Genomic DNA, 20,818 nt, shown 5'->3' with positions numbered 1-20,818 from the left:
ATAAATACTGATATGACTTAAGTGTTTTATAAGGTTACCTATGATACAATCAGGAGCTCAATCCAGACAGATGTGATATGAAGTTCATCAGGTGGAACTACAGGGCATGGTTAAAAGATAACAAAGCTACAAATGTAAATGTAAATAAAGAAGGAACTTCATTACACTTCGAATTGTTAACTTATGAATGGGATTATCATTCAGGAAGTGAAAATTTATTTATCAAAGCAGATTATTGATACAACAGAGAGTACAGGGACATGGGCTCATTCGAAAGTTCTATTTTGCTTGGGCCAGTGGTGTGACATTGGGCTAACAAAACAAGTAGCCCAATCAGTTAAAATGCAAGCAAGTATTATATGATGATTTCATTCTCACTGTTGACAAGACAAACAATGTACTGCGGTGCCCACAGTCGCAGGAAGCTTTGAGTTAACCGGTGGGCACCACATGATCTCACTCCAAGGCACGAGGAAGAATAATATAGTCTATGTCGGCACCCTATATTTAGGTTAGAGAAACAGAGGTAGGACTCCAAAAGTGAGTTCCAGTCACTCATGGTGACTGAATGGCTTGGAGACGTTTGACCAGGGTGGGGAGGGGAAATAATTTTTGAAAATGAAATTTGATTAAATCTGAAGGTTGTCAAAGCTAAAGTATATTTTGCATACAGTACCCTTTTTAAATTCTTCAATTTGGGTTCTCTTTAGCTTTCTACAAATTATGTAATATCTTACATTTCATTTTTAAAGGTTTCTGCTTATATTATGTACATTATTTAGAATCTTTTTGCAATCCACCGCAAATGATTTCCATGGTTATTCTGCAGAAATTTTGTTTATTTTTATTCGTTCATGGGATGTGGGCGACCCTGGCAAGGCCAGCATTTATTGCCAATCCCTAATTGCCCATGAGAAGGTGGTGGTGAGCTGCCTTCTTGAACTGCTGCAGTCCATGTGGTGAAGGTTCTCCCACAGTGCTGTTAGGAAGGGAGTTCCAGGATTTTGACCCAGCGACGATGAAGGAACGGCGATATATTTCCAAGTCGGGATGGTGTGTGACTTGGAGGGAAACATGAAGGTGGTGTTGTTCCCATGTGCCTGCTGCCCTTGTCCTTCTAGGTGGTAGAGGTTGTGGGTTTGGGAGGTGCTGTTGAAGAAGCCTTGGTGAGTTGCTGCAATGCATCCTGTGGTTGGTACACACTGCGGCCACAATGTGCCGGTGGTGAAGGGAGTGAATGTCTAGGGTGGTGGAAGGGGTGCCAATCAAGTGGGCTGCTTTGTCCTGGATGGTGTTGAGCTTCTTGAGTGTTGTTGGAGCTGCACTCATCCAGGCAAATGGAGAGTATTCCATCATAGTCCTGACTTGTGCCTTGTAGATGGTGGAAAGGCTTTGGGGAGTCAGGAGGTGAGTCACTCGCCACAGAATACCCAGCCTCTGACCTGCTCTTGTAGCCACAGTATTTATATGGCTGGTCCAGTTAAGTTTCTGGTCAATGGTGACCCCTAGGATGTTGATGGTGGGGGATTTGGCGATGGTGATGCTGTTGAATGTCATGGGGAGGTGGTTAGATTCTCTGTTGTTGGAGATGGTCATTGCCTGGCACTTGTCTGGCGCGAATGTTACTTGCCACTTATCAGCCCAAGCCTGGATGTGGTCCAGGTCTTGCTGCATGCAGGCATGGACTGCTTTATTATCTGAGGGGTTGCGAATGGAACTGAACACTGTGCTATCATTAGCGAACATCCCCATTTCTGACCTTATGATGGAGGGAAGGTCATTGATGAAGCAGCTGAAGATGGTTGGGCCTAGGACACTGCCCTGAGGAACTCCTGCAGCAATGACCTGGGGTTGAGATGATTGGCCTCCAACAACCACTACCATCTTCCTTTGTGCTAGGTATGACTCCAGCCACTGGAGAGTTTTCCCCCTGATTCCCATTGGCTTCAATTTTACTAGGGCTCCTTGTGCCACACTCGGTCAAATGCTGCCTGGATGTCAAGGGCCGTCACTCTCACCTCACCTTTGGAATTCAGCTCTTTTGTCCATGTTTGGACCAAAGCTGTAATGTCAGAAAGATGTTAATATCCCTCTTTTGAGCTTTGCAGCACACCTCAATGAGATATTGGAACACTGAGGTTAAAGGAAAAGGACATAAATTTCTACTGCTGACTTTAAAATTGTAAAGTTCATTCAATTTTTAACAAGTGACCAAAAAAAGGACTTCAAAGCTGCAATCTGATGTTGAGATTAGGATTGGTCTCACAGTCTATGATCTCAGATCTATCTCTTGATTAACTCATTTCCACACAGATAAATGCTTATATTTATTAGGCATCATACCATTTTGAAATGCCTCAAAGTGTTTCACACATGGATCACATAGGGATGGGTTAGAGAATGTCAAGTGTTGGTTCTTGGTTTTGAACACAAACTTAACCTTTAATTATCAGGTTAACTTACTTTTTTGCTTCTTTTTCATTCTTGCAGGCCAGATATCTTTGTACCTGTGCTTGGTTACAACTGTATATTGCAGTCCATACAAATGTGCCTCCCAGCACTGTGGTCCAAAATGTATGTCTTCTCCTTGGGTCAGGATCAAAGCTAAAAGAAAAAATATTTCCCTATCCAATTGCAACATTTATATTTCTGTTTTGCACAGATCTCTAAAAATATGATTATATATATATATGGACAGAAAATCGCCAGCTGGGAATGCACTGCTGATGCATGCTAAGGACCAGCGCATTGGATTTTTTTCACTCCTTTGAAACGACCCAAAGTACTTTAAATACAATGAATTGTGTTTTGAAGTTTGTGACTTGTTATGTAGGCAGACACAGCAAAGTTTATGGGGCCAATTCTTTGGAGCTGATTCTCCTGACCTTTGCCCTTGGGTACGCCTATTTCCTGATGGAAAGGTCAGCAAATAGGGTGTGGAGACCTGTTCCGTCAGGGCTCCAACCCCTTTATGATGTGTCTGGATTTCTAGGGCTTCCCCTGAAGGGTGGAGCATGGCCTCCGGCTGTAATAGGTGCAAAACCGGAAGGATGAGGCAGGAAAGAGCATTCCCAGTCCTCTGGGCCTTGATTTCCTATGCTTGCAGCCCATGAGCATCCTTTTCCTATGGTACCCCAAGAGGTTGGCGGTGAGCCTAGCGCCTGGACACAGATTGGAGGGTCTGAGAGGGCGAGGCAACAAAGCGAAGAAAGGCTGGAAGGTAAATGGACTATTTTCAATTCCAGCACAAGCTGAATTTTCAGGCTTGGAGTCAGAAGGCCTCCAAGGCCGGTGGTCAGTCCCACAGCTGTAGGCCTTTAAAAGGAATTCCATTACCTACTCTATCTGCAACATTCTCATAAAAATCAAGGAGGTTTGTACGGTTTGATCTTTCCCATCTTCATTATTTCTTAGACAGTCATCATCTGTTTACGTCTTACAATGGTTTCTAGTACTTTGCCTGGTATGGAAGTTAGGCCTGTATTTTCCTGTACTGGATTTGTCTCCCTTATATTGTTATATAATCACCTGATTCCAGTCCTGTGGTATCTCACCAGCAGTCAGCCATTACCTCATGATGTTAGACAGTGCTCTGCAAATCTCCTTCCAGGGTTTCCTCAATAAACCTGAATAAATGCTATCAGATTCAGAGAATTTATTTGTCTTTAGTTCCATTGACTTGTTCAGTACCTCTGCTACAGTGGCCTGAGAAATTTCTAGGACATTTGAGGTACTATCCTCCTTTGTGAATACTTCTTTAGTATTTTGACTATTATCTCTTCTTCCTCAACATCACCTTTATTTTGATCTTTCAGTATTCTATCTTCATTTCTAACTGTTCTTTTGCTGTTATGACACTGGAAGATGCTTTAGTGTTGTGCTTGGCACTGTGGTGTAGTATAGTGTGTGTGTCTCTATAAAGAGGAGGCAAAATATAAATAAACTATTGTAATTATCTATGAACTAGGTAGTTCACAGCACTTCAAATCTACTCACTCAAAAAAATTGATGCGACCACCACTCTCTGCAATTCTCCAAGTCTTTCCCAACCCTCCAACCTGAATTAATCCCTGAATCAGCACAGCAAGGAGGCCAGCCACCATTACACAGATTTGGAACACATCTGTCCACACAACAGCTTTAATGCCTCCCTAAAAAGAAATGACAAAATTAATAAAGCATTCCTTAATTTCTTATATAGACATCTGAGCAAGTGATAATACATTAATCATAGTACTGAGTGCCTTGTGTTTGATTGATGTACATGTGCATGCATAGATAAATAACAGTCTGACAATAATAGAGATGATACTACTTTGACAACAAGACAAACTGCTTTCTGAGGGAGAAGCTGTCACAAACACATTTGTATGATATTTAGCAGAATAGCTATTGTTTATCGGACATGAAAATGCAGAATGTCTATATAAGCAGATCCCATGGTCAGTAACAAAGTAAAAAAAAGGACTGAGACAGAGAAAGAGGAAAACAAACAAAAGACAAGAGACAGCTAAGTTAAGACGAGCAAAGCAAGAATGCGAAAGGGCAAGAAATAAAACTGAGAAGAGAGAAAAACAAAGAAAACATGAAAATGAAAAAACACAGAGAAAACTATAAATATAAAGAAAGAGCGGCAAAGGAAACAAACAGAGCAAGAAACAGAGACATGGGGCACGATTTTAATAAGGCAGCGGGATGGCAGCAAGGTGGGGGGTGTCAATGGGCGCTAGGCAAACCCGAATAATAAGATGATAGCGAAAGGGGACATGGAAGTGGGGACACACTCAAAGCGCTCCCACATCTCACCCGTTGCCCCCCTCTAAACCAGAACCCGCAATGCTGCCTCCTCTCCAGGTGGCTGAGTCTGACCCTGCACAGGTGCAAGTGGAGCAGTCTTTGGCGGGGCCCTCACGGGTGTAGGCCGAAAACATCTAAGCAGTCAGGGTATGGACATGAGCAACCTGCCACTACCTCTGCTGCAGCCACAGGGGATCCACCATGTAGAAGTAGTAGCAAGAGTATAGCTAAGGTTTTGTGATCACGAAGGGTATGCACAAGGGTGTCTGACAGACTGTCATGTTTTTCAATTATATTTGTTTTTTGATAAAGTCACATTAAATGTTATCATTCTCACCACTACTGCCACGTCTTGCCCATTCTTGACTGCCTTTTGTGATAGCACCCTTTCATGTGCTTCATCATGAAAGGCGACACTTGATGCCATCCAGTGGGTCACTTTACAGTGGGTGTATGTGTAGTTGCAGGACTGTTTTGTGCAGGTGCAGGGGGAGGGGGGTGCTGGTGTTGGCACTTCTCTTTCCAGGTGGTGTGAGGACTGGACTATTTTCACTTTGTGTTCTTACGAGAACCGTTCACATATGAGTGACTCCCTGGCCTCACGAGCAGCCAGGTGAGCCGCTGCTCTGCCAATGGGTTTGTCCTCCTCATCCTTCTGCTTCTCCTCCTGCTGCTCCTCCTCAATGTTCACTGCAGATGTGGATGGTGGATGAGGGGATGGGGCCTCATCAACCGGTACCCTCTCTGTTGCCCCATGTTGTGCAGGACACAACACATTGCTATAACGTATTGAAGCGCTCCACCAGAACGATCGAGGCACCGAAATTGCATCTTCAGCAGTCCTATCGCACGTTCAATGACCGGCCTGGTGGCGATGTGACTGTCGTTGTATCGACGCTGTTGCTCACTGATAGGGTTCCTCAGAGGTGTCATCAGCCACGTGTGCAGGGGGTATCCCTTGTCTCTGAGGAGCCAGCCCTTAAGGCTGTTTGGTGCGTGGAAGAGGTGTTGGATTCCCTCAGAATGAACGAATCGTGGCAGTTGCCAGGGAATCTCGCACACACGTGAAGACATCTTTTGTGGTGGTCACAAGAGAGCTGAGCGTTGATCGAGTGATAACCCTTTCTGTTGATGAACAGTCCTGGCTCGTGTGGAGGTGCTCGGATTGCTATATGCGTGCAATCGATTGCACCCTGTACACGTGGGAAACCGCCACAGAGTGGAATCCCACTGCCCTCTCCGTCTGGCTGAGGTCATCCATGGGGAAGTTGACGTATTGCGAGGCCCTGCGAAACAAACTGTCAGTGACCTGTCTTATGCACTTGTGGGCAGACAACTGGGAGACCACGGTGATGTCACCGGTGGCACCCTTGAATGATCCGGAGGTGAAGAAGTTGAGGGCAGTGGCCACTTTAACAGCGACAGGTAATGAGATGCCACCAGGCCCAGCCGGGAGCAGTTCGGCATGAAGGAGGCTGCAGATGTCTGTGACCATTTGGCGACTCACTCTCAGCCTCCGTAGACACTGCTCCTCAGGGAGGTTCAGGAAGCTGGAGCCTTGGTCTATGGAGCCTCTGACGAGGGTAGTGCCTCCTGAGACGTTGGTCCCTCTGCTGTTCCCCTCTCTGCTCTTGTGCAGGTGCCTGTGACGTAGCACTGTGTTGTGGAGCTACAAGTGGCGGAGGTGCACGCCATGCCTGGTGAGGATAGTGATGTTCCTCGTCCTTGGATGTACTAGTCAATGCAGCCATCGCGCCCCCCCATCCTGATGGTGTTAGTTTGAGGGGGTCCGAAAAGTTGGTAAATATGTGTAAACAGAACAATTCTGAGTGTAAGCCAAGAATTTTCAGACTAAACACAAAGATTTCCCAGCCAAAAGTTTGAGAGAACTGAGTGCCCTGCTGCAATAATTCACCTTTTATCCCCATCTGTCAAACAGGGATTGAAATGTCCAAATGGCTGCCGGCTGCAACCGCCTTTCACACAGCATGGGAAACACGTTGAAATCGCTTGCCTTCCTTGTTAATTGCATTTGTGGATTTTTAAAGTACTTTAAATAGCTTAATTCCTGCTTTAAATATCGTCCCGCTGGCTTTAATTGTCGGCGGGACTTCTGGGTTCGGGAACGGTGCACGCACCCAGGTGACTCTGGGTCGTGAGTATTTTTCGGCGTGTTGGAGCTGGGATTTCTGCCTGTTCCTCCGATTTTTTTTGCCCCCCAATGCACCCGTACTTTCCTTTTAAAATCGTGCCCACGGAGACAATAGGCTAGAAATCACTGTTGCTGAAATATTGGCCTAGTGCTAATGTATTCATATTACATTCCTCTGTCCACTATTCTAACAGAGGTGTTATCCTATTCTAACATTAAGTATTTTTACACCAAAATCACCAACAGTAATTTCTAGCCTAATATGACTACACACCTGAAATGTTAACCAATACACCTGAAATGGTAACATGTACGCCTGAAATGTTAACCTATACACCTGAAATGGTAACATATACACCTGAAATGTTAACCTATACACCTGAAATGGTAATGTGTACACCTGAAATGTTAACCTATACACCTGAAATGTTAACCTATACACCTGAAATGGTAACATATACACCTGAAATGTTAACCCCTATTTTCTCTTTACAGATTCTGCGAGGGCTGCTTTGTATTTCCAGCATTTTTTGTTTTTATTTCAGATTTGCTATTCACCCCTCCATCAATTTGTTTTTCACATTTTCTGCACTGTCACTGCTTTTCACCTTCCTTGTGTTGCTCCACACATTGGACAAGTATCTGGGCAAGTTAAATCTAAAGTTATCCCAACTGTGGAACTACAACTTCTGATATTCTGTCACATAAAGATTCTCAAATGCACTGTTTTTTTGGGGGCAAAAATTCATCTGTGGAACCAACTGGGAAGCTCAAAGCCAGCCTGAAATTGGGCCTCAGGCTTCATTTCAAGAAGTTTGGCAAGCTGCGGGCCCCTAGTGTGCCTCCACAGGCAGCTCGCCCACCTTGGAAAACACATTTCGGGCCGCTTGTCTTACCGGCAGCAGCCTTTAGGTAAGTGCCTGGAAGGGGAGGGGAGGACAGCAGGAGGGGCTCTGATCAAGGCCGGCAGGAGTGCTGTAAAGCCGGGAAGAGTATTCCTGCTCCTCCTGGATCCACATGAATTTTTAAAAAATATTAAACTTACCTTTTCGGAGGTGGCCACTGGCTAGGCCGCATCCATGTCTAGAAAACACGAGCAGAGCAGGACTGATGCCTGCTATGCCGGCTGGTGTGGTGGATGCCGACTCTCTGCATGCCTCCAAGAGGGAGCTAGACTGGTTCCTGACTGGGGCAGAGATCGCATCGTATAGAAGGTTAGTGTCTTTACACATAATACTTGGTCTGTGTGATCTGTTTTCGATGGCCTGAGGGGGCCGGAGAGGAATTCTCCAGAGTACTTTTTCCCTCATTGGCCCTGGATTTTTTCTCTGTTCTTTGCCTCTCCCAGGAGATTACATTGTTGCAGGGTGGGTGGGAAGAAGTGTCTAGATATGGTGCTCTGACCATCATGTTGTTGGGCAGCCTTGATGGATCAGCTGGCCTTTTCCTGCCTGTCAATTTTGTATGTTCGACAGCCCAATTTCCCACAGGGGTCCTAAAACAGGTGTTTGGCTCTTCATTAGCATATGCTAAGGGACTAACAATTGTTTCAGGCAACCATCCTGAATGTCTGAAAAATGGCCCGATCCAATTTCGGATAGGACATTTTTCAGGTGTCTGTGGGGCGCAGGACGTTTGTCCCCAAAATTGTGCTTCATTATACTTGTTGTACCACGTGGAATGGGCACAATGAGGCCCGATTTCTACCTCATTGAATTTTATTTGTACTTTACAGAAATTCTAGATGAAATTCTGAGCCAAGAATAAACTTTTTTCCACAAACTCATCATTATGTATTACTGAGACATGGTTGCAGGATGGTCAGGATTGGGAACTAAATATACCGGGTTATAAGGTCTACAGGAGAGATAGGGAAAATGGAAGAGGGGGAGGAGTAGCCTTAGTGATTAGAGATGAAATCACTTCAGTGATAAAGGAGGATCTAATGAGGGGTAAGCAGCCAACAGAGACCTTATGGGTTGAATTGAGAAATAGGAAAGGATCTAAGACTATAGTGGGAGTTGTGTATAGGACCCCTGGCAGCAGCTCTGAAGTGCTAGATTGTATAAATGCAGAGATTAGACAAGCGTGTAACAAAGGCACAGTGGTCTTAATGGGGGACTTTAACCTTCACATAGATTGGGAAAAGCAGACTAGCAACTGTCAGAAAGGTAGTGGATTTCTTGAGTGTGTCTGGGATAGTTTTCTACAGCAGTATGTCCTAGAGGCAACAAGGGGGCAAGCCATACTAGATTTAGTAATGAGTAATGAACCAGATTTAGTTAACAGCTTGACTGTGCGTGAACATCTATCCAATAGCGATCATAACTTGATCGAGTTCAAGGTAGTGTTTGAAAGGGAAAAAAGTGAATCAGCTGCTAAGATTCTAGACTTGGGTAAGGCCGACTTCAATGGGATGAGACAGAGACTGTCCACAGTAAACTGGGCAAATCTGTTAATGGGTAAAACGACTGACGATCAGTGGGAAATGTTTAAAGAAACATTTAACATGATACAGAATCGGTTTGTACCCCTGAGGGGCAAGAGCTCTACTTGCCAAATAAAACAGCACGAGGGGCTGAATGGCCTACTCCTGTTCCTATATTCCTATGTTCCTATTATCCTTTACAGGAATAATAACAGAAAATGCTGAAAATACACAGCAGGTCAGGCAGGATCTGTGGATCGCCACAGATGCTGCCTGACCAGCTAGTATTTCCAGCATTTTCTGTTTTTATTTCAGATTTCCAGCATCTGCAGTATTTTGCTTTTGTTTTATATGCTTAACAGGAATTGATTATACTAATTTAGTTGCAAAAATGTCAGCCATACATAAGATGAACAGGAAGTGTATAAGTCAGGAAAACATTACTGCAAGTATCAATAAATAAAAACAATTACTTTCAACTCTATTAATTAACTCCTTTAAACATTAAAATTGAGTTTTCTTACTAGTGTTGTATACAGTGTACACACGAAAGCTGTGGTTATGATGGAAATCCACAAGTTTACCCCGGTAACTGAAAAAGAGACAGTTATTGAAAAAGGTTAAAATTATAAGTAGTCTGTTAATTTCCTTAAAGGCTGATTTCTGAGGTGGTAACTTAACTGAATAGATAAGATAATGATACATGTATGCTACCCACTGAATATCATGCAACTATCATTCCTGATAAATGAACTAATATAGAAAAAAAGATCATGAGTGCATTATGATATCAGGTCTGCTTGTTGATTAAATATTGTGTCCAGCAGGTGCTCACTCAGCTTCAGCCATGTCTACATTCCAAGGTGTTTACTTAGTTTTTTAACCTAGTTTCAGGAGAAGGTGGCGGACAACACCAGGCAACAGGCTACCACGTGAGGAGGAAGAGTGCGTTTGCACACCCACTCACATTGAAGACAGCCTCCTGGCAATAATGAGAAGATGCACAGTGGAAGCCATGTTCACTGGCAATGCTGAAGGATACACCGAGCAGTGTTTCTTTATACCTAATCCTCTTTGCCTCTTCTCACTTCTCCCTCACCCCAAACACTCTGCATGATGCTTTCAGCACCCACTTCTTTCTCTCTGCTCTCCCTCACACCACAACCTAACCCTTGACCCTTTTTTTAATTTCACCTTCTGAGAATGTTGACGCCTCTCAGCCAGTGGAGGAAGACGAACACAGTGTAGCAGAAGATGCACCGTCACTTGATCTCACTCTCGCAACCACCAGCTCAGATACTGACACTACGCGGACTTTAGAGGCTAGGTTAGAGGAGGGATCTGCAGGTGGTGACTCACCAGGCACAAGTGCGCAGGAGCTAGGGCAGGGGGACCGGACACCACAACTGCCAGCTCGCTGGCGAGCGAGGTCACATACTAGTTCTACTGCTGAGGACTCAAATGCTGACTTTGATGGGCCAGGCTACTGAAGGCGGCTGATGGACATACACCAGAAAATGCTTGGTGCACTGGGCAGCCTGCTGGAGAGCTGGTGTGCAGTGTTGTGGAGCATAGAGAAGTCCAGCTCCAACTTGGTGCAAAGCTTTGCACAGAGCATGGATACCGTTGTGTCCAACATGGACCATCAGCAACGCAATGGAACCCACCATGATAGAGCATCTCATGACAAATCTGACAGCTTCCATCGCAGCACAAGCTCAGATGGCTGTGTACCTAGTGGCAAAGTATGTGGTGGAGATCCAGTAGGAATAAGAACTACTCCTCATTACAAGCAGTTTTGCACTGTATCTGGTAACTATCATGAAAAAATGCCTAACTTACCTTCACTGAGTGCTAATGCAGGTGTATAGGTGACAATGCCAAGATAAATGAACTGAAAGACAGGCAAACAACATATTAAAAATGAATGAAAGAAACTTACAATGAAATCCTATCCTCAAAATTCTTATAACAGTGCAGCACCTGCTGTAAACACCTATCTCTCAATATAGTCAAAGCCTGACTGTAAATATGGCAAATTACTTTGTATTAAAAGCATTAAATTGATTTTATCCTTATACAATTTGGCACAATAGGACAAATTAATCAGATCATGTATTACTTTAGACCACAGTTACATCCCAATTAGATTTTATTATTTTACAAATGTTCTATTGAAGAAAATTGTCAATAGCCCAGATTTAAGCTCCATTAAAGTCAACTCAACTATTAAGAAGAAAAAATAAACTTGTATTTATTCAGCACATTATCACATCTCTCAGAAACATGTCAAAGTGCTTCAAACAATTACTTTCTGGAGTGCTGTGACTGTTGTGATTTAGGCACATGCTGCAGCCACCTGGCATGCAGTAAGATTCCAAAGCCAGCAATCAGAAAATGATCAGTTAATCTGTTTTTGGAGGTGTTGGCTGAGAGAGGAAGGTTGGCTGGGAAAAAGGGAGAACTCTCCACTCTTTGAGTAGTGCCATGGGATCTTTATTGTTAGATGGTGCCTCTGTTTAATGCTTCATCTGAAAGACAGCACCTCTGACAATGCAGTATTTCATCAGAAAATTATTTCCTGAGTGCAGCCGGCACTGGCACGCCTACCTCAGGGCAAACCAATCTCAGAGAGGGGGCCTCAAACAGGCATTACGCCCTTTGCATATGCCAAAAAGGGGCCTACCACCTGTTTGAGGCCCCCTCTGAGATTGGTTTGCCCTGAGGTAGTCGATGCCAGTGCCAACTGCACTTGGGAAACAAGGCCTAGGAATTGCCTGTTAGGCCCAACCAAGAAAGTAAGTAACTTACTTGAATGTGGAGCTGGGAGTAGCAGGTGTGCTCCATACAATCCAAAAACATTAAAGAAATCAAGGGATGTGGGCATCGGGCAGGAAAGTGGAGTTGAGGTTGAAGATCAGCCATGATCTGATTGAATGGTGGAGCAAGCTTGAGGGGCCATATGGCCAACTCCTGCTCCCATTTCTTATGTTCCTAAACCGATCGCCGACATTCCTCTGCTTCACTTGACAATGCTCCCCCCGCGATCTCTTTCCCCCGGATCCATGATCTTAGGACCCCAATTCCTGGACCCAACCGTCGGCCCCGACTTGACCCACTTACCTGAGGGCCGCTGCAACACTAACAGTGGCCCGATCTTGGTCACCTCTTCATCGGCGGGCTCTCATCACTGCGCCAATTCCATTATATTGAGGTCCAAGGTCCAATATCTGGGGAGCTTCAGGCTTCACTATTCAGGCACATGGAAGGTACCCTGGGTCCCCCGCGCATCCAAAAATGGGCACACCTGAATTTCTGGACCAGAGTCTCTATTTTAGTATCATCTGAAAATTTGGACACCATTCACTCTAGCCCTGTGTCCAAATCATTCATGTACACAGTGAACTGAAGCAATCCCAGAATGGAACCATGTACGACACCGCATCCCACTTCGCCTAGTCTGAGAAACTGCCCTTAACTTCTACTCTCTGTTTCCCCCTTCCAACCACTTTTTAATCCAATAAGATATTCTTCTCCAAAAGTCTCCTAACCTCTCTACAGCATCTGATATGGTCAACTACACTATTCTTTTCTAATGCCTCTTCTCTGTTGGCCAGCACAGTGCAGCGACCCTCACTTGGTTCCACTCTTACCGATCTGATCATAGCCAAAGCATCTCTAACAATGGCCCCGATATCAGCAGGGAGGCGGGTTGGTAGTGGGGGGGAGACTTAACGTGGCTTCCAGGTTTCCCGTCGGAAACCTGCGCAGCGGGCGGACTGCGCACCCGCATCACAGGCTGTCAGCTGGAGGAGCCCTATTTAAAGGGGCACTCCTCCAATGACTGATCCTACAGCAAAGAACCACACAGCACCATGGAGCAGCCCAGGTTTAATGATGCCTCACTCCAGGTCTTACTGGAAAGGGTGAGGAGGAGGAGAAGGGAGATCTTCTACCCGGCAGACGGGAGGAAGTGGCCTGCCTCTGCCACCAAGAAGGCATGGCTTGAGGTGGCAGAGGAGGTCAGCAGCAGCAGCAATGTCTCCCGCACATGGATCCAATGCAGGAAGCGCTTCAATGACCTAACTAGGTCAGCCAAAGTGAGTACACTTACTCATTCTCCTACACTCCGTCTTCCACATCACCGCCCCCACCCCACAACTCCTCCAGCACTGCCAACACTACTCTATCACATCACTCCTCACACCCACTCAAAGCTCATCCTCAACTTACCTGCACTTACTCACCTCCCCAGTACTCATCCCACCACTACCACTCAACCTAACCATCATACTATGTCATGGCTCTGTCTCATTCTCACCCCCTGATGCATCTCTTTCACAGTCAGCCTCACCCAAACCAATGCATTCAGCGGTTGGCCACGTCACCATCCCTCACTCACGCCTCTCTACTTTCTCCCCTTATAGAAGAGAGCCCAGAATGCACGGGAGAGGGCGAAGACCAGAGGGGGGCCGCAACATCAGGTCGTCCTCACAGACGCGGAGCAGGAGGCTCTTGAATTGAGCCGCACCCTTGAGTACCTGTCTGTCGGGGACGCCAAGACTGCCACCCGACAAACGGCTGGTGACAGAACTTTAACATTCAGCACTCACAATAGAAAATTATGTTAACATGCCTTGCCATCTTCAGCACCTCAACATCCGTCAGCATGCTTAATATTGCCTTCTGTTCTCTTACAGGGCCTTCAGCGACTGCCATGACGGCGGAGGGCGATTCCTCAGAGGACCTGCCGGCCTCTGAGGGGGCACCGTCACATCTGAGCGAGCTATCCACCAGCGCAGATACACACACCTCGGTGGGTCCCTGTCCTCACTTAGTTAGGGTTGCACATGGTGAGTCACCAGACACATTTGAGCACGAACAGACACTGGTGGCAGGGGCAGCTGTGGAGAGTCCGTGTCGGTGGGAGCATTCTTCTCCAGGCTCTGCTCATCTGAATACAGATGCTGAACCCTGGGAGCCATCCTTTAAAAGGAGAATGATCGAGGGGCAGCAGCACATTTGCGAGGTGCTGGAACAGGTGCCATGCGCACTCTCCACAATCGCGCAGAGGATGGAGGAGTCCAACTCCTGCATGAGTGGAATGGTGGCACAGGTACAGGAGGAGATCTCTGAGATACTGTCACAGGGACGTGAGGGCATCTCTGAGATAGTGTCGCGGGTTAGTGCGGGAATGTCTGCGATGGAGGGAAGGCTAGCCTCCATCGAGCTTCAAGCACGGCTCAACAATGAGTCCATTCAGGCCCTGACAACGGCCCTTCGGACTCAGGGTGAGCAACTTTCTGCCGCCTTAAACAGGCAGGCAGGTACACTAGCACTTACAAGGCATCACACATGTCCTCCAAACTGTCGACCAGCAGGGTGGTAGGAGTGATGTGGGCCAGGCCCAGGAGAGGGATGATGGTGAAAGGGGACATGGAAGTGGGGACGCCACTCAAAGCGCTTCCAAGTCTCACTCATTGCCCCCCTCTCAACCATTACCCGCAATGCTGCCTCCCCTCCAGGTGGTCACGTCTGCCCCTGCACGGGTGCAGGTAGAGCAGTCTTTGGAGGGGCCCTCACCGGCACCGAAACCCAGAGGGCATCGGCCCAAAGCATCTAATCGGTCAGGGCATGATCAAGAGCAACTTGCCATTACCTCTGCTGCAGCAACAGGGGAAGCACCACGGAGTACTCAGAAGCATAAGGCGAAGGTTTTGTGAGCACAAAGTGGGTGCAGAAGGGTGTTGATGGTTTGTCATGCTTTTTATTGATATTTGATTTTTGTTCAACTCACATTAAATATTATATTGTCACCACTACTGCCATGTCTTGGCCAGTCTTGACTGGCTTGTGCAATAAGTCCCTTTCATGAGGTTCACCATGAACACCCACACTTGATGCCACCCATTGGGTCACTTTACAGTGGGTGTATGTGTAGTTGCATGACTATTTTGTGCAGGGGGCGGGGGAGGGGGCTGTTGTGGCCGCTTCTCTGTCCAGGTGGTGAGGACTGGACTCTTCACACTGTCTGATGTTAGGAGAACCGTTCACATATCAGTGACTCCCTGGCATCACGAGCAGCCAGGTGAGCCGCTGTTCTGCCCATGGGTTGCTCTTCCTCCTCTGCCTCCTCCTCCTCGTCTTCCTCCTCCTCGTCCTCCTCCTCCTCCTCCTCCTCAATATGGGTGGCAGATGTGGATGTGGCCTCCTCCAGTGGCACCCCTCTCTGTTGTGCAGGGCACAACAGACAACTATAATGTGTCCCGCTCTGTCTGGTGCGTATTGAAGCACTCCCCCAGAACGAACAAGGCAACTGAAGCGCATCTTGAGCAGCCCTATAGCACGCTCAATTGTAGACCTGGTAGCAATGTGGCTGTCATTATATCGACGCTGTTGCTCGGTGGTGGGATTCCTCAGAGGTGTCATGAGCCATGTGTGCAGGGTGTATCACTTGTCCCCGAGGAGCCAGCCCTTGCGGGTGTTCGGTGCGTGGAAGAGGGGCGGGGTGTTGGACTCCCGGAGGATGAAGGAATTGTGGCAGCTGCCAGGGTATCTGGCGCACACATGAAGGAATCTCTTGCGGTGGTCACAGGTGAGCTGAGTGTTGATGGAGTGATACCCCTTCCTGTTGATGAACAGTCCTGGCTTGTGTGGAGGTGCTCGTATTGCTATATGGGTGCAATCGATTACACCCTGCACCCGTGGGAAGCCAGCAACAGCGTGGAACCCCACTGCCCTCTCCATCTGTCTGAGGTCATCCATATAGTGTGAGGCCCTGCGAAACAAGCCGTCGGTGACCTGCCTTATGCACTTGTGTGCAGACGACTGAGAGACCCCGGTGATGTCTCCCGTGGCACCCTGGAACGATCCAGAGGCGAAGAAGTTGAGAGCAGTGGTGACTTTGACAACGACAGGTAAGAAGATGCTGCTCCGGCCAGCCGGGAGCAGCTCGGCATGAAGGAGGCTGCAGATGTCTGCGACTACCTGGCGACTGACTCTGAGCATCCATATGCATTGCTCCTCAGAGGTTGGGTACCTCAAACAGACCATCGTTCACAGCAAATTACCCAGCTTTCAGGAGAACAGCGTCCACGACACCACAGAACCCTGCCACGGCAACCTCTGCAAGACATGCCAGATCATCGACACAGATACCACCATCACACGAGAGGACACCACCCACCAGGTACATGGTTCATACTCCTGTGACTCTGCCAACGTTGTCTACCTCATACGTTGCAGGAAAGGATGCCCCAGAGCATGGTACATTGGCGAGACCATGCAGACACTGCGACAACGGATGAACGGACACCGCGCAACAATCGCCAGACAGGAGGGTTCCCTCCCAGTTGGGGAACATTTCAGCAGTCAAGGACATTCAGCCACCGACCTTTGGGTAAGCGTTCTGCAAGGCGGCCTTCGAGACACACGACAACGCAAAATCGTCGAGCAGAAATTGATAGCCAAGTTCGGCACCCATGAGGACGGCCTCAACCGGGATCTTGGGTTCATGTCACGCTACACGTAACCCCACCAGCAAAAAAAAAGTTATCTGTTTTTAATACAACTGATCATTCTCTCTCTCTTCCTTTCGGATGTTTCTCTCTCTCTCTGCCTTTGGGTTCTGACCGTTTGTGTATTCGGTGGTCCTGTGTGTGGTGTCTCTCTGTCTGAACACTATTCGACTCCTTTGATTGCCTTGACAACGGGCAGTTGGAAAGATTATCTGTAATCATCAGGCATTGTTCTCTGACTATATATGCGGTAACTTCCATGGAATCCCACACTCACCTGACAAAGGAGAAAGCCTCCGAAAGCTTGTGATTTTCAAATAAAACTGTTGGACTATAACCTGGTGTTGTAAGATTCCTTACATTTGTCCACCCCAGTCCATCACCGGCATCTCCACATCATTCCTCCAGCTAAACATTAGAAGAAAAGAAGCCACCATCTTCAGCCCCTGCCATAAAATCCATACTCTTACCACTGACACCATCCCCCTCCCCAGCCATTGTCTTAGGCTGAACCAGATTGTTCACAACAATGTCCCATTATAACCCTATATTCTTTCCATCAAAAAGACATCTCCATAACATCACCTTCCTTCACTTTTACCTCAGCTCATCTGTCACTGAAACCCACAGCCATACCTTCGTCATCTTTAGACTCGACTATTCCAATGCTCACTTGGTGATGGCGTTCCCACAGTGATGTTAGATTTTTGACCCAGCAAAGATCAAGGAACAGCAATAAGTCAGGAGTCAGCAGTCTGATAGCATAGAGGCAGTGGAGGGATCAAGAGAGATGATGGAGAGGAAGAGGTGGGTATCATCAGTGTACATATGTGACTTGGAGGGGAACTTGGATGTGATAGTGTTTCCATGACATGCTGCTCTTAACTTCTAAATGCGAGGGCTGGACGCACTGGGAGGGAGGGGGTAGTATCATGGACCACTTGGGAGGGGATATCTAGTGACTGGGAGGACTCAGGGTACATTTTCTGTGCCTGAATGATAAGGCTCGGGGGGCTTGGGAGATTTGGAAGGATTGGAAGGAGTTACTGGGGCCTGTAGGGAGTCAGGTGCTGGAGTTGGAGCACTGGACTTGGGTGCCCCGGGAGGCTAGGATGTGGTCCTAGTGTGACAGCTGGGGGACTAGGCTAGGTATTGGAAGTACTGAGAAATAGATGCACTGGAAGCGCACTGATTTTCTTGTCAACCCAAACACTTTTGAAATGGTGGTGGGTTGGCAGCAGGGGGGGCGGGGGGGTGAAGGTGCGTGTGGCAAACCTGAATAAAAAATACATAGCTTTTCCGACGCAATCACGATGTAATTGATGGTCATTAAAGTTCTTTCCGGGTTTCGCGCCCGGCAATCAGCCCAATTGACAGGCTGACTGCCGACTGGAGCTGCAACGCCGGGGGGGATGCAGAGAAAGAGAGCGAGACGTCATCCGGCTGGAACAGACAGTGGAGGATGCTGAAGATTGGGGGTGGGGGGTAGAGAGTGGAAGATCAGCGGGGAGCGGAGGGGAGAGGGGAAGATCGGGGGGGGAGGGGAAGATCGGGGAGGAGAGGGGAAGATCGGGGAGAGAGGGGAAGATTGGGGGGAGAGGGGGAGATCGGAGAGGAACATCGGGGGGGAGAGGGAGATCGGAGAGGCAGACATCGGAGGGAGAGGGAGACATCGGAGGAGAGGGAGACATCGGAGGGAGAGGGGGACATCTGAGAAAGAGACATCGGACATCGGAGCAGGGTGGAAAGGTGGTTTATTTTGATTTTTAACTTTGTGCAATGGTTTTTTATTTAAATTTATTTTGTTTATTTTTGCCTGATCTGGCCCTTCACGCCTGCTTTCACGCGTGAATCCGAAGCCATGGGAAAGCTACCCAGGTAAGTTTAAAATCATTTCAACTATCTACTACGTCAGAAATAAAGTACCTTAAGTACCTCAATGAGGTACATTTGGTTCTTTATCTATCATCCCGCCGGTTTAATTGCTGGCGGGACGTCCGGAATTATGAAGTGCGTGCGCACACAGGCGCGTCTGTGGGGAACTCAGAAGTCGGCGGGCTGGAGCCGGCTTCCGAACCCACTCGGGATTTTCACCATTTTCACAGCCTCTCCACCCCCAACGCAACTGCAATTTGATTTTAAAATTGAGCCCATCGTGTTTGATTGAGTGTACTTGATGAATGATGCATTTTTATGCCAGAAGCACAGGTAACATCGAAGGTATTTTAAAAATCTATTTTTGAACTTACCATGTATAACAAGAAGCTAAAAACAACTTGATACTTCACTGCTGGACCAAATCTTCGATTAATATACTGTAGGAACAAAATGAGAAATTTGCAACATTTTAAATTTTACTCATAGACCATAAGACCATAAGAGATAGGAGCAAGAGTAGGCCATTCGGCCCCTCGAGCCTGCTCCGCCATTTAATGAGATCATGGCTGATCTGATTTTTACCTCAACTCCACTTTCCCGCCTTTTCCCCATATCCTTTGACTCCCTTGCTGATCAAAAATTTGTCTAACTCAGCCTTGAATGTATTCAATGACTCAGCCTCCACAGCTTTTTGGGGTAAAGAATTCCAAAGATTCACAACCCTCTGGGAGAAGAAATTCCTCCTCATTTCCGTCTTAAACGGGCGACCCCTTATTCTGAGACTATGCCCCCTAGTTTTCGATGCCCCCATGAGGGGTAACATTCTCTCAGCATCTACCCTATCGAGTCCCCTCGGTTTATAGTTCAACCCGAAAGCAATTACAAAATAACTGTACTTTTGGCCAGCCTGTTCAGAAACTTGGTTCCTGGCCACATTTCCAATCTCAGCACTTTGTCACATGAATCTAAAACATAGAGTCATGCGATATATAATATAAATTGAAGGCAGTTTGATAGAACTTTGTACTATCCACTGAAGGTCTTTTGTAATTATTAAACAACAAAATGTCATGATAAAGTAGCCAGGAAGAGTTACTGAATGCTTGGTTTACAGATGGGTAGAAAATTGCAAATTAAAATGAACAAACATTACAAGACAACACATCCAAGTTCAGTATTCCCTGCCCTCCAAGCCTGTAATCTCCAATTGAGATGACTTGAGGTGGTATTGAAAGCAAACATACAAAAAAATCAGATATTAGACTGTTTCTCTGTTTCATCAGGTAGATCATGCTGCAAAAAAAAGCAGATGAAGCTTCAAATAATTGCATTAGATGAGACGGCTGAAGGTTTCACACTACCAGGAGCATTTCAGTCCTGGTTATCTGAATAGCAGTCTTGTGTCCTTCAGAAACACACACGAGATATTTCTCCTGCTACCCAATTTGTGGGAACCATCCATTTCCCCAGTGTTGTACTTGCAACGTATTCTTGGTGTCTTGGACAATCATTTAGGATGGTGGGTTCAAATTGCAGGTTTCCTCTGCATTGTTTTTCCTGTTCTGCTCTGTTTGTGTCTGTTTTCTGGGCCCTGATATTAGAGTGGAGGCGGGATGGCAGCGGGGGGGGTGATTGGGAGCATGGGTAACCCGCCCAATAAAAAATGTCCGTTTTGCACGCAATCGCGAGTCAATTGGTGCCACTTAACATGGCTTCCGGGTTTGCCATCCGAAAGCTGCACAGCGGGCAGATTGCGCATCAGCATCACAGGCTGTCAGCTGAAGGAGCTCTATTAAAAGGGGCAGTCCTCCAATGGCTTTTCCTGGAGCAAACATCCACACACCACGGTGAAGGGGCAAGGCTGCTCCAAGATTCAACGATGTCTCACTCCTGGATGGGGTGAGGAGGAGGAAAGATGTGTTTTACCCGGCGGACGAGAGGAAGTGGCCTGCCTCTACCACCGAAAAGGCCTGGCTCGAGGTGGTAGAGGAGGTCGCCAGCAGCAGCAACATATCCCACACCTGGATCCAGTGCAGGAAGCGCTTC

At 46.9% G+C, this 20,818-nt stretch overlaps 1 protein-coding gene across 2 annotated transcripts in view; it reads right to left on the bottom strand.

Annotated features, from left to right (window-relative positions):
• LOC137341028 (sodium-coupled monocarboxylate transporter 1-like) overlaps positions 1–20,818 on the bottom strand; it is a 78,185-nt gene that overhangs the window by 36,143 nt on the left and 21,224 nt on the right. The window contains exons 4-8 of one of the 2 annotated variants that reach the window (XM_068003871.1): positions 19,144–19,209; positions 11,220–11,271; positions 9,902–9,969; positions 3,997–4,151; positions 2,464–2,604 (exon numbers count right to left, since the gene is read on the bottom strand). In XM_068003871.1, coding sequence (XP_067859972.1) covers positions 2,464–2,604; positions 3,997–4,151; positions 9,902–9,969; positions 11,220–11,271; positions 19,144–19,209 — 482 coding nt within the window. The remainder of the gene's footprint in view (positions 1–2,463; positions 2,605–3,996; positions 4,152–9,901; positions 9,970–11,219; positions 11,272–19,143; positions 19,210–20,818) is intronic. The other variant, XM_068003872.1, reaches the window with a different exon arrangement.

This window comes from Heptranchias perlo, chromosome 23 (assembly GCF_035084215.1).
Source record: "Heptranchias perlo isolate sHepPer1 chromosome 23, sHepPer1.hap1, whole genome shotgun sequence".
Classification (NCBI taxonomy): domain Eukaryota; kingdom Metazoa; phylum Chordata; class Chondrichthyes; order Hexanchiformes; family Hexanchidae; genus Heptranchias; species Heptranchias perlo.
Note: the sequence above shows the minus strand (reverse complement) of the source record. Positions and strands in the feature narration are given on the sequence as shown.